We start from the raw sequence: 18,442 nt of genomic DNA on the forward strand, positions 1-18,442 counted from the left end.
ACAGATTGACAACATCGGACAGAAGCTCTTCGTGACCGATTATTTTTTCCAAATTCTCTATCACCGTGTCTCGAATTTTGTTCTGTATAGCAAGAAACATGGATAAATTCTGCGACTCCTACGGGGTGTGTGAATCTGCCATAACTTTCAAGAACTGGGCGGCACTGAAAAAAGAAGCAATGGTGTAGAGACTTGTCACGATACTTTTGAGCTACAATGGAGGTTTGATATGAATCAGAAGGAAGGGAACTGAACTTTGAAACTGTTTGATGTCAAGGACAAAGGACTTAACTCTCCACAATGCGACACAGGGTTGCCACAGAGTTTCGAAAAGGAATTTACCTGACTCATTTGGGTAAAATTCCTCGACAACTGAAGATATGCCAGATGGCTGAAAGACATAGAACTAGGGAAAGAAAAGAAGAGACAAATGTCACATCCAAAAATTGCACCATTCAACAGATATTTACATGCTAACCAATGGGCCAACTGATAATTGTTGCATTCAGACTGATGTGACTTTCGCCTCTTCTTTCCTTTCCCCAGTCCTACTAAACTATAATTAAAACGTAGAAGACTTTAATATTTATTTTTGGACAGCTCTTGTAGAGACTTTTGCGATATTACTTCTGTTCACACATTTATTAAAAATAATCTTCATTCAGGTACACAGGAGAAAACTTCAAAATAGAGAAATCTTTTATTACTTTACAGACATAAACTTACCGGCGATAGGGAGAGTAATCATTTCACTTGATTTCATGTTTTTCAGTTTATCTAGGCCCGCAAACATATTGATAAATTTTCCTAGGGTGAGCAAGTAGGCTTCCGACACAAAATCCTTCCTTCAGCATGGCACAGCCTTTTTACCTCAGCACAAAATCTTTCGATAGCTTTTCGCCGTAAAAGAAATAATTGGAGTTAGAGATTAATGATCTCATTAAAATGATTTATTCCATGACAGTAAAAGTTATGTGATTAAAATGTGCACCAAACTTAAAAACTTTTTCACCTACGTTTTTCATGATCAGTATGCGCTGTAATAACTACCCTCCTGGCCACCATCAACGTTGACGATCAACTGATGATTGTGACCACAGAAGCTGCTGAAATGCGGATTGAGCGTAAAACATGATTTTGTAATTAGAAAGAAAGACTTTTCTAGATGTCATGTACAGTTTAATAGAAGTAAATAAATTGAGGAACAACACCGCTTAACATGGGTTCTGCCCTTCTAACCAAACCAATTTTTTTCATTTCCTAGGTGCTAAAGGAGTCCGAAAATGCCCATATAAACTTCAAAAAAATTGTCTGGTGCTCAGGACGCCGCCGTTTTGAATTTTTCAAAATTGAGAAAACCCACGATTAGATTTTTGCAAATATCTCCTCAACGGTTCATCTCACAAAGAAGACAAAAAAAATCAGCAGAAAGAGAAGAAAATTTTCTACCAAAATCACCCTCCCCTGTTTTTTCTAGCTTGCTTTTCGGGTTGTAAAATTAACGTTTTCTTCAAAAATTAGCTTAAAAAAGGCGCATTTTTGCTGATTTTGGGAGAAACTTTGCCTCAAATCTCCAGCCACGATTATCTGAGAAAAAATCTGTTATGTTCATTGAAAAGAGCGTAAAATTTACCTCTAGAAAACATATGTCAATAGCTCCTAAACTTGATTTAATTCTGTGAAACAGCAGTCCATTAGCTCCGCCCTTAAATTGTGATTTTGTCAACCATTTCCTTGAAAATCAAGAAAAAAAGAAGAAAAAAAACCTAAAGCCGTGGCTCAAACTGTGTAATGATGTGGTAAAACAGTGCTGGGCCCACACTATTTGGAGGGGGGGGGGGGGAGCCAAAATGTTCAAACATTTTCAATCAGAGCCAACAATTTTGAGCTCTGATGAGGATCAGTGCAAAACTGATGGGAGAGAGTGTTCAGCTCAGGCAGTTTGCATTGGAATATTTAGGTGAGGTCACGTCGAGAAATCTATAATTTTAGGTCTTTTTATACCTCATCAGTAGATCACACTAGTCAGTGAGATCAAAAGCCCAAAAGTTCAAAAATTTTCAATCAGAATCCAAACTTTGAGCTCTAATGAGTACTAATACGAATCTTACCATCTTGCAGTACAAGCCTCGTACCTCGAACTTGTGCTTTGATGCCGTCATGGATTTTGCAAGATTTTCAGTTGGGTTCACTGACGAGTGTGATCTACTGATGAGGTATAAAAAGACCTAAAATTATAGATTTCTCGACGTGACCTCACCTAAATATTCCAATGCAAACTGCCTGAGCTGAACACTCTCCCCCATCAGTTTTGCACTGATCCTCATTAGAGCTCAAAATTGTTGGCTCTGATTGACAATGTTTGAACATTTTGGTCCCACCCCCCTCCAAATAGTGTGGGCCCAGCACTATTTTGCCACATTGTTACACAGTTTGAGCCACAGTTTTGGGTTTTTATCTTCTTTTTTTCTTGATTTTCAAGGAAATGGTTGACAAAATCACAATTTAAGGGCGGAGCTAATGAAGTGCTGTTTCACAGAATTAAATCAAGTTTAGGAACTATTGACATATGTTTTCGAGAAGTAAATTTTACGCTCTTTTCAATGAGCATAACAGTTTTTTTCTCAGATAATCGTGGCTGGAGATTTGAAGCAAAGTTTCTCCTAAAATCAGCAAAAATGCACCTCTCAAGTTCTAGTTTCCTCTCTGAAAGCGTGAAAATTTTTTCAGGGCAATAGTACAAAAAAATAATTATCATTTGGCAAGCGAGAATTTATCATTGTATAACCAATTGAGATCTAAACCTAAGGCATATATATCCTAGAAAAAAAGACATTTTCCGATGAATATTAGCAAAAATAAGATGGAAATTCAACAGACTGAAAAACTGAATGAATATCAAATAGACTAAGACCTCTGACAAGTCCACAGCCAAGACCGTTTTCTTGCTAAATGCGCCAGGTAATTTCAGGCACAGTGACCGGCATTTTGCATGTACTATAACAATTTTTATTGCTTCAATTGTACCAAATCATACTACATAAATAAAAGATCATACAGTTGTGCAATATAGGCACCATTACTAGTTTTTGCACGGAACTAAAAAGCAGAAGGAAGTAATTTTAGTTGATTAAGGAAATATTTTTATCAAAATTTTTAACATTAAAGACTAAGATAATTAATTTAATCGTTTTATCAGTGTAATTGATATACTTTCGTTTAGTTATTTGCCTTTAAATTAAATAACTAAAGACTACAGGTGTCAGGTGGGTGACCTAAACTATGTTCTAGCATTGTGGCAATTAGTGGAAATTGTGGTTTGAAGCATTAAAATATCCCTTTTTTCTTGCATGTTTCTCTGGGCCGGCAAGATCAGTTACACTTCTTAGACACATTGGTAGGGAACGTGATGCAAGTTTTCACCTAAAATACACCACTTCAATTACCTACCGAATGTTGAAAACGAACAAAATTAGAATGCTCACCAGAAAATACATGAAATTAAGCAGCAGTTTCACTTCAGTAGCTAATACTTCAGCAGTCTTTTCATAGATTTCCACCCAGTTCGGCTGCTCATTGGACTTCGGTTGCGGGATGGCTTGAGAGCAACATTGCCACGTGCACAGCATGACCGTATGTTCCGAGCCATCTTCCAACAGTTCCTTCTGGAGCATTACAAATAGATATTTTACGGGATTGGTAGATTGACAACTTTAAATTTATGACATGGCAAAGCTCTGAATTTTTAAAACGACCAAAACCAAAGTCGATTAAATTTCAATGAAAAAACCTATTGACTGCTTTCAGTGCATATAATATAACTTGGAGCTTATAGTAATTAAGGTTCAAAAATGGATACATTTACATTTAAAGGTCAATCTGCAATGGATTCCTTGGATAGTTTGAAATCTTTAAATTTAAATCAAGGTTCAAATGACCTTCCATCAACAAAATACATAAATTTCAGATTTTATTCTAAAATAGATGCCTCTACCAATTTTCAAAGTGTCTGCTTTAAGTTGAAAACACTTGCATGGAACTAACTTTTCGAATACGATGTTTCTGATACTGCCATAATTCTGTAATGATTTAGGTAAGAGTGAAAGAGTCTTCCGATTTAAGCATGTTATCGGTAGTTCTCGATATTATTCATTCCCTGCTAAAAACTTAGGATTTCCTCTCATTTTTCTCAAAATTATCTTGGAAAAGCAAGATTTTTCTGAAAATCATGGAATATCATTCATCGTCCATTCAATTAAATGGATTAACAGCGGTCAAGCAGCAGGAATGTGAAGCTTCCCAAACTGGCATGAACGGTGGCTTCTTCGATGTGCTCTGCTATGCCAGTGATGAACCCATTTCGGTCTTCGAAGTTGGTATCAAAGTTAGCTTGATAAATGACAGAGCATGGCTAAGCTTTGATACACAGTTGTTAATTATGTAACGTAAGCTCATCTAAGGCGTCAACATTGCATAAGGCATCAGTTAATGTAACCTTATCTGCCACCATTTTGAGAAGTTGACCTCCTTTGTGCAAAAAACCATCAAAGACATAAAAATGCAAGCAAGCATTGTTGAACATGGAACTAAGAGAAATGAATGGTTTTGAAAACATACCCACTCTAATTACTTAAAAAACTGAGAGTACACTGTAAACCGAAAATAAATATTCTTGAGTGTTGCACGATTCAATACCAGCAAAGACACAATGTGTTTGAATACCAGAGAAGGTTGACGGTGGAGAGTAGATAAAATTGTTCAAATAACTTTATGCCTTCAAGAGGTAGGACAAACTTGTCTAAAACTATCAGAAGTAATACTGCTAACTTGAGGTAGAGGTGTCATCAGCTAAGGTGGCACTTGAATACATATCGTTTGCAAGCAACTGTAATGTAGTCGTCCAACAGGAATCGAGGATTGACTAAGCTCGCGATCGGGCTGCCGTCAATCGCCTATTACAGTTGGACAATTGCAGCATAATTGCTCGCAAAAGAAATGTAAACAAGTGCCAACTAAGCTGATGACACCTCTAGATAGCAGAGTCAACAGGTAATTCCAAAAAATTTAGACTTGAAACAATGGAAATACAACATAGGAGTGGGAGAATGGGCCAGTTGTGCTGGTCTCAGAATTGTGTTATGATACTTTATTCTTGCAGATCAACTAAAAATGATAAGATCTGGCCAAGCAGCAAATTTCTACGTTGAATATTAACCGAGGTATCTCGCCTTGAAAAACTCGATTTATGACGTCATTAACCGCGGTAGGACGTATCATGTTTTGCGATACCTACCGCAGTGGATGACATCATAAATAGAGTTTTTCAGACAAGATATCTTGGTTAATATTCAAGGTAGAGAGTTGCTGTTGGGACAGATCTTTTTATTTACAGCTAATCTACTAGAACCAAGCAACAAAACATGATTCTGTTACCAGCACAACTGGCCCATTGAATAAAGAAAGAGAAATTAGAGGATGAAGCAGTGAATAAGCTATCGATTCGCAGAGAAGAGATGGTCTAGGTGAGCTTCCAAATGATGAAATTGGCCTCATTATCACAGCATGACTACATGCAGACCAACTAACTCTTTCCTTCAGCGATTAAACGACATAAAAAAGAAAGAAGGAGAGAGTTACAGGACATATGGGGAATGAGAAAGTTACAATTCTTGAGGAGGAAATTCAGGCAGGAAATACCTGGCTATTAAGTCCGAACTAGGGTGATTAATGGCCGTGTAGCAACAGTATTCACAGTTCTTGCTATTTGCAGGGGATTGGGAAATAAAACCTGTAAAACACTCTTCACTATGCTCAGAGGTTCCTTCTTTATTGTTAGCATCAGTCTCACACACAGGAATCGATCGTTGAAATTCTTGTCGGCATGCCCAGGCCAAGGGGATCAAGGTCTTCCAAGCGCAAAGCTCACACATTCCTTATCTTGTCCTGGCATGCCAACAGAGTTTCAAGAACCGGTCTGCATTCATTGATTGACTAGATGAGAAAAGAGGAAATAAAGAGATGCCTCTTGGTCCACAGCAGTCTCCAAGACAAATCCAGCAACAGACAAAAAGACATGTTCCGTCACGGGAGTCTGATGACAATTCTGTTATAACATCGTAAGTTATGGCAACTTCACTCCGTTCTCATAGAAGAATCAGTACATAGTGTAAGCTTCCGCGATTAAGTTGAAAGAGAGGCAAATGAAAGGAATACAAGAAAAACGACTGACTCCTACCTCTGTAAAGATCCACTCAGGACTTCGGTTTCTCCGCAATTCCCATGGCTTCTTCTTGATTATCGTTGACCCTGGGGTTAAATCTTCGTCTCGAATTGATGGAATACTTCTAAATGAGAAGAGAAGATGACAGTACGGCTAGTAATTAAAAAAGTTAAAATTAATTGAGCTTGAGCGATCGGAAGACCGGCCGAGATTGCGCGAAAAATGAAAGATGCATGGCATGGCCGCCATGTTGAATTTCAAACAGCTGTACGAATATCGAATATCGTATCGAATGCGATTGTTCGAGTATCGCACTATCGATTCTTTACCATAGCCTCTTACGGGGACACAGCTATAGTCGATCGTTCACGAAGCTTGGCAAGAAATCCGCCTCAACCACTGAACTCCGTTTTTCTCGCATCGGCTCACGGCGGAGAGAGGCCGCGGCTAGAATTCTTACGATCAGCGACCTTTCTCCTCATTTTACTTTTACACTTTCAATCTTAGAGGAAAATGTCATAGGACTCGAAATAACAACCGTAAAATTTCCTATCGGTTCATTACACAAAATTTTCGAAAAGATAATTTTCGTGACCAAAAATAAGGGTTTTAAAAAGGGCGCAAGCAAAAATTCTTATGATCAGCGACCTATCTCCTCGTTTTACTTTTAAACTTTCAATCTTAGAGGAAAATGTCATAGGACCCGAAATAACGACCGTAAAATTTCCTATCGGTTCATTACACAAAATTTTCGAAAAAATAATATTCGTGACCAAAAAGAAGGGTTTTAAAAAGGGCGCAGGCAAAAATTCTTATCATCAGCGACCTTTTCTCCTCATTTTACTTTTAAACTTTCAATCTTAGAGGAAAATGTCATAGGACCCGAAATAACGACCGTACAATTTCCTATCGGTTCATTACACAAAATTTTCGAAAAAGTAATTTTCGTGACCAAAAATAAGGGTTTTAAAAAGGGCGCAGGCAAAAATTCTTAGGATCAGCGACCTTTCTCCTCATTTTACTTTTAAACTTTCAATCTTAGAGGAAAATGTCATAGGACCCGAAATAACGACCGTACAATTTCCTATCGGTTCATTACACAAAATTTTCGAAAAAGTAATTTTCGTGACCAAAAATAAGGGTTTTAAAAAGGGCGCAGGCAAAAATTCTTAGGATCAGCGACCTTTTCTCCTCATTTTACTTTTAAACTTTCAATCTTAGAGGAAAATGTCATAGGACCCGAAATAACGGTCGTAAAATTTCCTATCGGTTCATTACACAAAATTTTCGAAAAAGTAATTTTCGTGACCAAAAATAAGGGTTTTAAAAAGGGCGCAGGCAAAAAATGTTATGATCAGCGACCTTTCTCCTCAGTTTACTTTTAAACTTTCAACCTTAGAGGAAAATATCATAGGACCCGAAATAACGGCCGTACAATTTCCTATCGGTTCATTACACTAAATTTTCGGAAATGTGGGAGAGGCGATGGAAAGGAATACATACAAGAAAAACGACTCATACCTGTAAAGATCCACTCTGAATTTCGGTTCCTCCGCACTTCCCATGGCTTCTTCATGATTCTCGTTGGCCCTGGGGTTAAAGCTTCGTCTCGAATTGATGAAATACTTCTAAATGAGCAGAGAAGATGACACTTTTAACGGCTAATGATTCAATAAACTAAAATTAATTGAACGATCTGGGGACCGGCCGTGAATTCGTGATTGAGTGGGAAAATGCATGGCTGGGCCGCCATGTTGCATTCTTCAAACAGGTGGACGAATCGAATATCGAAATACTCGTCTCGAATGCGATTATTCGAGTATCGCACTATCGATTCTTTACCATAGCTTCTTACGGGGACACAGCTATAGTCGATCGTTCACGAAGTTTGGCAAGAAATCCGCCTCAACCACTGAACTCCGATTTTCTCGCATCGGCTCACGGCGGAGAGAGGCCGCGGCTAGAATTCTTACGATCAGCGACCTTCTTCCTCATTTTACTTTTAAACTTTCAATCTTAGAGGAAAATGTCATAGAACCCGAAATAACGACCGTAAAATTTCCAATCGGTTCATTACACAAAATTTTCGAACAGATAATTTTCGTGACCAAAAATAAGGGTTTTAAAAAGGGCGCAAGCAAAAATTCTTATGATCAGCGACCTATCTCCTCATTTTACTTTTAAACTTTCAATCTTAGAGGAAAATGTCATAGGACCCGAAATAACGACCGTACAACTTCCTATCGGTTCATTACACAAAATTTTCGTAAAAATAATTTTCGTGACCAAAAATAAGGGTTTTAAAAAGGGCGCAGGCAAAAATTCTTATAATCAGCGACCTTTCTCCTCATTTTACTTTTAAACTTTGAATCTTAGAGGAAAATGTCATAGGACCCATAAGAACGACCGTAAAATTTCCTATCGGTTCATTACACAAAATTTTCGAAAAAATAATTTTCGTGGCCAAAAATAAAGGTTTTAAAAAGGGCGCAGGCAAAAATTCTTATGATCTGCGACCTTCCTCCTCATCTTACTTTTAAACTTTCAATCTTAGAGGAAAACATCGAAATACTCGTTTCGAATGCGATTGTTCGATTATCACACTATCGATTCATTACCATAGCTTCTACCGGGGACGTAGCGATATTCGATCATTCACGAAATTTGGCAAGAAATCCACCTCGGCACCTGGACTCCGTTTTGCCGGCCCATACAGGGTGATCCAAAAGTCCCTTCCACCCCCTCTAACTTTTTACCTAATCGAGATAAAGATTTGAAACTTGGGAGATATTCCTAGGTCAAAGGGAACTACTTTTCGGCCCCCCTAAAATTTTCAGGGGGCCCCCCTTGGGGGGCAACGGCCCCCAACTTTGAATTTTCAAATGGGAAGACCCCCTTTGTGATAGCTCGTTTGAAAGAGCATAAAAAAAGAAAACTTTTCGCGCAAACCCGAAGTCAATATCTCAAACCGTTTCAAAATGGCGGCCGGTTAAAGTTCAAAATGGCCGAAATTTTACACCGGTTACTTTTCGATGGATTTGCGCGAAAATCGGTATGTAGGGGTATTTTGACACGAGAAAAACGAATTTGACGTTAGATTATCAAAAAAACCGAAATTTTCAAAATGGCTGCCGGTTAAAGTTCAAAATGACCAAAAATTTATTTTTTTATAAATCTAAGTTCAAATGTGTTTATCTTATGCCAAAATACTCTCAAATTCCAAGTTTTAGGCAAATCCATCAGGAAAAAACCAAAATGAAAATTTTCGGTCATTTTAAACTTTAACCGGCGGCCATTTTGAAAATTTCGGTTTTTTTGATAACCTAACGTTAAATTCGTTTTTCTCGTGTCAAAATACCCCTACATACCGATTTTCGCGCAAATCCATCGAAAAGTAACCGGTGTAAAATTTCGGCCATTTTGAACTTTAACCGGCCGCCATTTTGAAACGGTTTGAGATATTGACTTCGGGTTTGCGCGAAAAGTTTTCTTTTTTTATGCTCTTTCAAACGAGCTATCACAAAGGGGGTCTTCCCATTTGAAAATTCAAAGTTGGGGGCCGTTGCCCCCCCAAGGGGGGCCCCCTGAAAATTTTAGGGGGGTCAAAAAGTAGCTCCCTTTGACCTAGGAATATCCCCCAAGTTTCAAATTTTTATCTCAATTAGGTAAAAAGTCACCCTGTATATCACGGTGGAGCGAAATCCTATTAGAATCCCCGGCCCGGTCATCGCCTTACTTCCTAACTTGTTGCGGCTAAGTATTATTCCACTCGTTCCTGGGGATTTCGTGCTAAACGAAAGGGTTCATAGGTTATTTTGATCGTAGAATTCATTTTTGACCCGACTTATCTCGAGGAAATGACGCAAATACACACAATTTCACGCGTTCTTACTAACTTTCCGTAGAAACGTAAAAGTACCTAGAAGTTACTCAAAGATATATTTTACTCGTTCTTGTGGGCATTTCGTTTTGAAACTCGGTTTTCTGGAAGACTTTAGATCGTAGAATTCATTCTTGACCTTACTTTTGTTGATTTGTTGACACAAACACATAACACATGATCTCGAGGGTACAAAGAAAAGGTACTCACCGATAAATTGCACTCGTCCTGGTAGACATTTCGTGTTGAAACTTCGCAAACTAATGGTATATTGATCGAAAAATTCATTTATAACCAAACTTATACCAATACTAGCTGCTCCGGACGCCCTACGGGCGCCCTCCACAGCTAGCAATGGTGGTGCAGTACCTTAATTGGAATCGGAGCAATTAGTTGAATCTACTTAATAATGATGAATAAAATGTCTGTAACAATACGTGTTGTTAGCAATACGCAATACTGCAGTTAATAAGTCAGGGTCAGTCAAGCCGCAGAGAATAAGATGCCAGGATATCAAGAAGCTGTGAGGCGGAGTAGCCGAGGGATGGCGAAGGAATGTGGGTGGCGAGTGACGAACTGACGAACGACGATGCGACCCAAACTTCCTTCTTTGAGGTTGGTGGAAGGAGAGCTATACGAAAGAAAACGGAGATAGCCGAAAGAACGTGGTGGGAGGGGTGGCTGAGACCCTAGAGGGGGTATCTAGGGACGGGCAAGCAGGTAGCGGCCGGATGACCGCTCAAAACAGCTGAACTTTACTCGTCGATAAAAGTAAGAAAATTTGAGAAAATCGAAAAAACAATTACAGCCTGCAAATCTACAGATCAGAAGCTTTCATTTAAAAAAAACCCCATGCAAATCGGTCCGATGGTTCTCTCAAAGTTAATGCCCCAAAATGCGGACTTTAGTCTGAATAAATGGGAGAAAATTTGAGCCCAGCTAAACTTCACTCGTTGATAAAAGTAAGACAATTTGAGAAAAACGAAAAAACGACCACAGCCTGTAAATCTACAGATCACAGGCTTTCATTTAAAAAAAAACCCATGCAAATCGGTCCGGTGGTTCTCTCAAAGTTAACGTCCAAAGATTCGGACCTCCGTTTTAATGCATCGAAGACAATTTTAGAAAATTATGGGAGAAAATTTGAGAAAATCGAAAAAACGATCACAGCCTGCAAATCTACAGCTCAGGGGCTTTCATTTAAAAAAAATTCCATGCAAATCGGTCCGGTGGTTCTCTCAAAGTTAATGCCCCAAGATTCGGGACTTTGCATTTTAATATATAGGATATAAGTTGACACAAACGATGATGACACATAATGGGGGGGGGGGGGGGGGGGTGTGGCAAGCGGTCCGGATAAGCAAGGCAAGCACTGCGCTTGCCCAAATATTTCAGAGGAAAGAGGAAAAGTACAAAATGTATTAGTAAGTAAATTGCATTAAGAAGAGAAAGAGATAGGTAGAGTTACGTATGCAGCAGCCACAAAAGTAGGAAAGCGGTGGCAGAGTGGACGGAGGTGGCGCATCCAAGTAGCCATTTCCAACCAAAATGTTGCAACAAACTTGAAACTTTGTTGAAACTTATTTTCAACTTTCTTGCCACCTAGTTGCAACAAGTTGCAACTTCCAAACAACAAAGTGGATGCTTTAATCAAAAAAGTTTCAACAAGTTGGAACTTCCAGACGGAAAATTTGGAACATCGTGGAACTTAGTTGCAAAAAGTTGGAACCGTTTGGGGAAACTTTTACCCCTTCCTTCCCTCCTCTTTTTCAGGAGCCTGATGGACCTGGGAGGGAAAATCATGAGAAATCACTCTTATCTTTGTACTGAATCACCTGAAACTTGAGATGAAAATATTTAGAGGGCTCTATGCTTGAGGAAAAGTTCCCCTAAACACTACTCAATAAATTGACAGTAAAATTTTGACAATAGGTGGCATTTGCTTTAAAAGGGAAAAATAGAATGAAATTACACAAAAATATATACTTTATAACTTCCTTCAAAGGACCTTCTTCACTGACATTTTGCAGTCATGTCAAAAAATATGCACCTCCCCATACTGGTTAAAAAAACATACTGTTAAAAAATTATTTTACATTTTGTAGTTGCTTTTAATGAACGGGGGATTTTTATTGAATGTTTTGGTTTGATAACATTACTTATTAAAATGTTTAAACCATCAAAAATTTATTAGCTTTAATGTAAGGATTTTAAGAGAGCTACCTATAAAACATATGATTGTACAGCCAGGAAGTAACTGGGATAACTGAGATTTAAACTGAGATGACTTTTTTCCAAAACCAAAGAATTTCTCCATAAAAAAAAAATTCAGATGTATTAAAGAAAGTGCAATTTTATATACCATTTGCAGAAGGCTTGATTAATTTATAGTCAAATTAAGTGCTTGCGCAGGAAAATGGGAGAAAATTCATGACAGAATAGGTTACATCGAAGAGGCCAAGTGTACATTAAAAGAGCCCGGGTTTCCAATCTAGCAGCATTGCAAGCCTCTCACTTTCTTTGACCGAATCACAAAATACAAATTTCAATCCAAATTTAATTGTGTATGCTAAAATAAATATGCTAATACTCACCAATCAACTTTTGGTGGTTCGAAGAAAGCGCACGATTTGTTGTAGGTAACTTTCAACTGCGAATAAAGATCAACAACATTTGACTGCTTTGTGATTTAATCAATTGGTCATATGTTGTTAAAATTTTTATGCAAACAGTTGTCGGACATTAAGTGGAGCCTTTCCATGCTGCCTCTCTGCATCCTCATTTTATTTTTGCTCAGAGCGGTGAGTGCAATAAACCACAACTGATTTCACCTTTATACTGCTGCCAATTAACTAAAGAGTAGAATTGGCGTGTGTACACAAACATTTTCTTAAATTTCCCATGCTTTTCCCAGTATTATCTTCATTCCTAACTAGAACTGAGGAAAGAATGTTCGATGCCTTCAGGTTAATATGGTATTGGTCTCTTCTGTTTGTTCTGCAATTCCATTTCGTTAAGACTATCTTGCTTTGATTTATACCTGTTGGCTGATCATATAAACGACAGTGACAAAAGCTCTATCTTCTCAATTCAACCACCAGTCAACAGAGGATCCATCGATCCGTTAATCTCAAATCCTTTTTTAATGATTATCTATAAGTAAATTTCATATGAATTGAAGACTAGGTAGATCAGTTGATATTTGACAAAATTGATGACAGTAAAAAACTGCAGAATGAGCAGGCTTGATTTAAGAGGATTCTTCTGTGCATACACATTAACGAGAAACATGTATTCACCTTACTGAGCTACATTCAGACCACTCGATAGTGTAAGATAAGCGTTAGTTACCACACTGAGAGACTTTGCGCAGGTAACTAGCTTAAATTGGGATTCAATATGGTGAATATGCTCCTACGCACATGTGGAGCTCGCGCACCAGATGTTGCGGCGAAAGTCAGAAAATGTTTGTATCATCACTCATCAATGTAATGGCCCCATCTCATTGCATGTAAGTAATAATATGAAGAGTGGTGCTGGTTGGGAGTTGATCAAACATCTACGTTAGTCTCAACATTTGATGAGGGAACTCTATTGAATCATATGTTGACTCGTGTTACGAGCTTGCATCAAGATATACTTTTGAATGAAACGTTTGGGAAACTTCAATCAATTGCAAAAAACTGGTGATCAATTTATTTTTGTTGGACTCGGTCCAAATGATCGATTGAATTTGAGTGATCTTTGAGTCGATACATACATGCTAGCATTTCTAACCTCATTTCATCTCAGCTCGAATATCCAGGATGGATAAGACATTTTGGGCAAAGCAGAGGAAAAGGAAAATAAAGTCCACACATACCACAAAAGAAAAGAAGTCTAAAAGTATTGTGGGCAGTTCTCAAAATGAACAATGGCATGCTTCCACCAGCATGAGCACACACTTAGACGCACACTTGACATCACACACTTTGACGCAAAGTATTTTAATGAGTAAACTCGTTGGAACTGGAGAGGAATCTGTTATCATACGAAGTGCATACAAACGATTCTTGACAGATCAGGACTAGTTACGTGCTAAGTGGAGGATCTAATGTTCCTTGAAAGAAAATACTTGAAACTCTCCTGAGAATGAGAAATTGATCAAGTCCATAATTTACCACAGTATGACATCACACACTAAAACCGCACTTTTGACAAGGAGACGTGTGAATTACTCGTGAGTCGTGAAGGAGCTTGGTGTAAAATTTAAATAAATTAAAAACTGATCATGCATACAAGTTCACATGTTCACGTAACAAGTAATGACGGTTATTTATGGAGAGTGGAGAGTGGATGATGCCGCATGCGCGCGCGCGCATGCCTCCCCTCCCGCGACGCGGTAATCATCAACGGTAAAACAGCATTGACTTAGTTGCAAGAATGTTGAAACTTTTGAAGGGTACCGAGGGAATATCGAAGGGCTTACTTAAACAGTCAGAAAAATGTAGTAGAAGCACCAACGTAGGTTTATCGCTCATTTGCTCATCGTATGATACAAAGATTGGAACTCTCCTAAAAATGAACTGCGAGATGTTGAAATATTGATGCAACTTTATTCCAACTTTCTTCCCACAATGTTACAACAAAGTTGGAACAAAATTTTTGCCAAAAGGTTGCGACTTTCTTACGATGTTCTTCCAACATGTTGGAACCGTGGCTACTTGGCGCGCAGCGAACATGGGCCAACACTCACGCTCTAAAGAATCGCTTGCGAAGAGCTGAGCGGAGCACCAGGCGCCAGGCCCCAGGCGACTTATCTGGGCGCCAGACTGCTCGGCGGCGGAATGCAGCGGAATCAAGGCGGGCGGGGCGAGGAGAGCGGTACGCTCCTGGTTCGAGCGCCTCGCTGCTTTTGCCTCCGATGCGCTGTCCGCTGTCCTGTTGCATCTTCCCGTCGCGGTTGCGATTGCTCCCTCCGAGCCAATTGTGTCCTCCATTTCAATATGCCGCTCACTTGAATCTACTTGGTGATGAATCAGACAATTCCCAAGCATGTTTATTCGCATAGAGATGTTTTTTTTTGAGAAGTATAATAACTCAAAAAATTCTAAACGCTGTGGAGTAACGACTAGATGTACCTCAAATAAGTGGCAAATGGAAATCATAAGTAAGAGAGAATGAAATATAACCATTGTTTTTCAGGACGTTCCATCAGATTTCAACCAAAAAACAGAGTAAATTGAGGTTCGCGAGGATCTAAATTTTAACAATTATCTAGGGAGGCTCCCTGAGGAGGGAGGAATGGGGGCTAGGTTACGTTAAACAACCCCCCCCCCCCCCCCTGGATTACGAACGCTAGAGCTTGCCCTGTCATTAAACCCACCACACGCCAGGGGGGGGGGGGGGGGGTATTTTCAAACTTTTAGTATCGGAGTGAAAAGAAGTTATTCAAAGATAGATTTTACTAGTTCCGGTTGAAAATTCACGTTTTATTGTTGATACTTGATGGTATGTTCATCGAAAATCCCATTTTTGACCTTACTTGTGTTAATTGATTCACATCAATACGCGATTATTCAGCCCATCTCACTCCCTTAAAACTGCACTTTTTCCCCTCCCACCACCTTTTGAGTCATTTTGATACCATCTCTTCTTACCCTTTTCCACCCGTAGATGCCTTTCATTTTTCAAGGACAACTCTTTTTTAGCCCTATTCTACTAGACATGAGAGTCGGCTGAGAGGAGCACAATCCCAGGAAGTAGTGTTTTGGAGACTCGTGGGTAAGGTAACTCTTAAACCAATGCAAAAGGGCGGACAAATATAACGAACACTTCATTCAAAAGTATTGATAGAACACGTAGTATTAGTTAATACTACGTAATACTGCGTGTCTATCAACTCATGAACTCCACGAATGATACATTTCGGTCAAACGAGCAAAAGTAAGAAAATTGACTTCTACGATGAAAATACTGTATGTGTATCAAGTTTTAAAATGAAAACCAACTGATTGTATCAGTGGCGAGGCGTCCATAGGTTCGCTGTGTTCGCCGAAAACCCTCAAATATTTTGAAACAATTAATAAATTATGGCTAAGGATGTGGGAAACAATACATTCAGAATAGTAGACAGCAAATAATTGACGGGCGCTTTGGCTTCCGACAGCGTCATGCGGCCTGAGGCGAGAGAGAAAATCCTGCGACGCGGGACCGCACCGGGTCATGGACCAAGAGAATAAATATTTATTCTCTTGGTTCATGATTTATTCTCTTGGTCCATGGGGCCGTCCATAAATTACGAAAGGCAATTTTTTTTCCGATTTTTATGACCCCCCCCCCCCCCCCCTCTTCTATCGTTTAAATGCATAATTTAATAAAAAAATGGTGTTGAAACAAATCGGTAATTGTTTTAAACATTACTAATCGCTGGTAGGAGATCATGAAAAATAGCAGTTGTATTGAAAAAATAACATGCAGTTTTTAATTCAAAAAGTTCAGTAAAATTACATTTTAACCGAAAAAACATTAAACGTCTAAAAAACGAAATTTGGACTAGTAAGTCTTTAAATTAACGGACTTTGGAAGAAACAAAATTTTTGCGTTTGGCTTACGTATAGGCATAGGTAAGGCACCTCTGGACCCCCTCCCGGCTCCCTGTAAGTGCATTAGGTACGTAATTTGCGGACGGCCCCTTTGTAAAGGCATACTTACATTATTTGTTTATACTGCCCACTAATGTTACATTTATTTCTGTCTTCGGAGTCTGCTTTTTCCTCTAAAAAAAATTATTGGACGGTCTACGTAAGATTAGGGCCTTACACCCTAGGTCCAGAGGTTTCTCTGCAAGAGGAGCCCTTTTCAATTACGTGCGCAAAAATGCACGCCTCACTCTTATTTTATGGAAAAAAGTATTTCTTTACGGCCACTCGCGGCATTTATGACATAATGTGTAATTTAATGACGTCAAAATATTACCAAGCTGGGGCGCGAACCGCGAACCTTCCGGCCCGGAGGCGAGCGCTGTGCCACGGAGCCATGGCGGCTAACAAAAAATGAATGAAAATTGCTAATAGATAAGTGCAATTGAAGTTCTCTCTTTCTCCACCAGAGCTGAGAGCATACGCGCATCGGTGTCACGCTCCCGCTTACTGATGATCTGCGGCAGGATTTTCTGTAAGTCTAGCCTTCCGGGCCAAGAGTGAATCTCTGCTAAACTCAAACGCCGTACCAAACCTGAGAGCGAGAGGGGAACGGGCGGGGCGAGGCAATGATGAAAGGGCAAGGGAAGGGTTAAGAGAGAGAGGAGTGGTGAGGCACCGGCGCGGCGCGGGGGGCAGGCTGAGGGGGTTTGGATCGCGCTCGCGATGTAAACGTAGCAGAGAGAGAAGAAAAGAGGGAGAGAACGGGAGAGGAGAGCCGCTCATCCGTCCAGACCTGTTTCTACAGGTGCCTGCAAAAAACCGCCGGATTTCCGGCCTCCATGCCGATTCGTCCTCCGCTTCCCGCCCCTGCATGCGCCTGCGGCAGCGCGCGGGGCGGGCCGCATCTCTCAATTCCAGTTCCGCATTCTCCCATTTCTTCCTGCAGGTGCGCGTTGCGAAATTACGCAATCATTTCAGGGTGATTTCTTAATAAAAGGAATAGTCGTGTCGCCGTGAGTTACCTATACACGACTTAAAGTCAAACGGTTGAAAATCAAGCTGATTAATCAATATAGGAATTAAGTATGTCCCTGAATTATCCATGCTAAACAATATGATAAATTATGATTGTATTTAATAATATGAGACTTTTAAGGCCAAAAAGTCCGGTCGGTTACGCGTCGCCAACCCCGGACTTTGAAGCAAAAGAGCAATTTGCGTTATAGTAAGTCATTGGTGATCATGGATTCTTTGGCAATATATGCTGTAAGGAGACTCTAATGTTCAAGAGAATTATCATGTTGAACTGACAATGAGATGTTTATTTTTAAGCGAGGAAAGTAGGAAAGTCACTAGAAAGAATGTCGCCACATTTGGCAACGTATTTTTGCAGTTGTATTATAGGTGCAGTGTTTATCGCGCCAGATGAAAACCAGGAGTTTAAAAACTGCATGCCATCAAATTGTTCGCTGATCAAGCTGATGAAGTCCTCTTGACTAAACCAATAATAATAAGTCGGCTTTTTTTATTCTGAAAACATTAATTTTTATAAAAACCAGTGATTTTTAGGTAGGTCGCGCTAATTATACACTACAAAAACTCCTTAATCTATGTCTGTTCGAGATGGGAAGAACTGTGGAAAGTCGGAATTAATTGCACTATGTAGAAGCAAGGGTAACGTTCGAGCTATGGTAAGATGAAGACACTGAACCAACCCTG

General features: G+C 39.4%; 1 protein-coding gene across 1 annotated transcript; it reads right to left on the reverse strand.

Moving 5' to 3' along the window:
* Window positions 1-24: 24 nt before the first annotated feature.
* Window positions 25-11,394, reverse strand: LOC140223775 (cytoplasmic FMR1-interacting protein homolog). Its single transcript, XM_072299155.1, has 6 exons — window positions 10,311-11,394; window positions 7,742-7,848; window positions 6,236-6,344; window positions 3,486-3,665; window positions 727-893; window positions 25-164 (listed from the first exon to the last, which is right to left on the reverse strand). The coding sequence occupies exons 1-5, from the start codon at window positions 10,386-10,388 to the stop codon at window positions 867-869; spliced, it is 501 nt and encodes a 166-aa protein (XP_072155256.1). The 5' UTR covers window positions 10,389-11,394; the 3' UTR covers window positions 25-164; window positions 727-866.
* Between the last annotated feature and the right edge of the window lie 7,048 nt (window positions 11,395-18,442).

The sequence above is a fragment of the Bemisia tabaci genome, chromosome 4 (assembly GCF_918797505.1).
Source record: "Bemisia tabaci chromosome 4, PGI_BMITA_v3".
NCBI classification, from domain to species: domain Eukaryota; kingdom Metazoa; phylum Arthropoda; class Insecta; order Hemiptera; family Aleyrodidae; genus Bemisia; species Bemisia tabaci.

Coding starts and splice junctions, on each gene's coding strand:
- LOC140223775 (XM_072299155.1), bottom strand. CDS start 10,388: ATGAATTTTTCGATCAATATACCATTAGTTTGCGAAGTTTCAACACGA. Junction 3,666..6,235: donor CTGAGTGGATCTTTACAGAG/GTAGGAGTCAGT, acceptor GTAATGCTCCAG/AAGGAACTGTTGGAAGATGG. Junction 894..3,485: donor TTAATTTCATGTATTTTCTG/GTGAGCATTCTA, acceptor TACGGCGAAAAG/CTATCGAAAGATTTTGTGCT.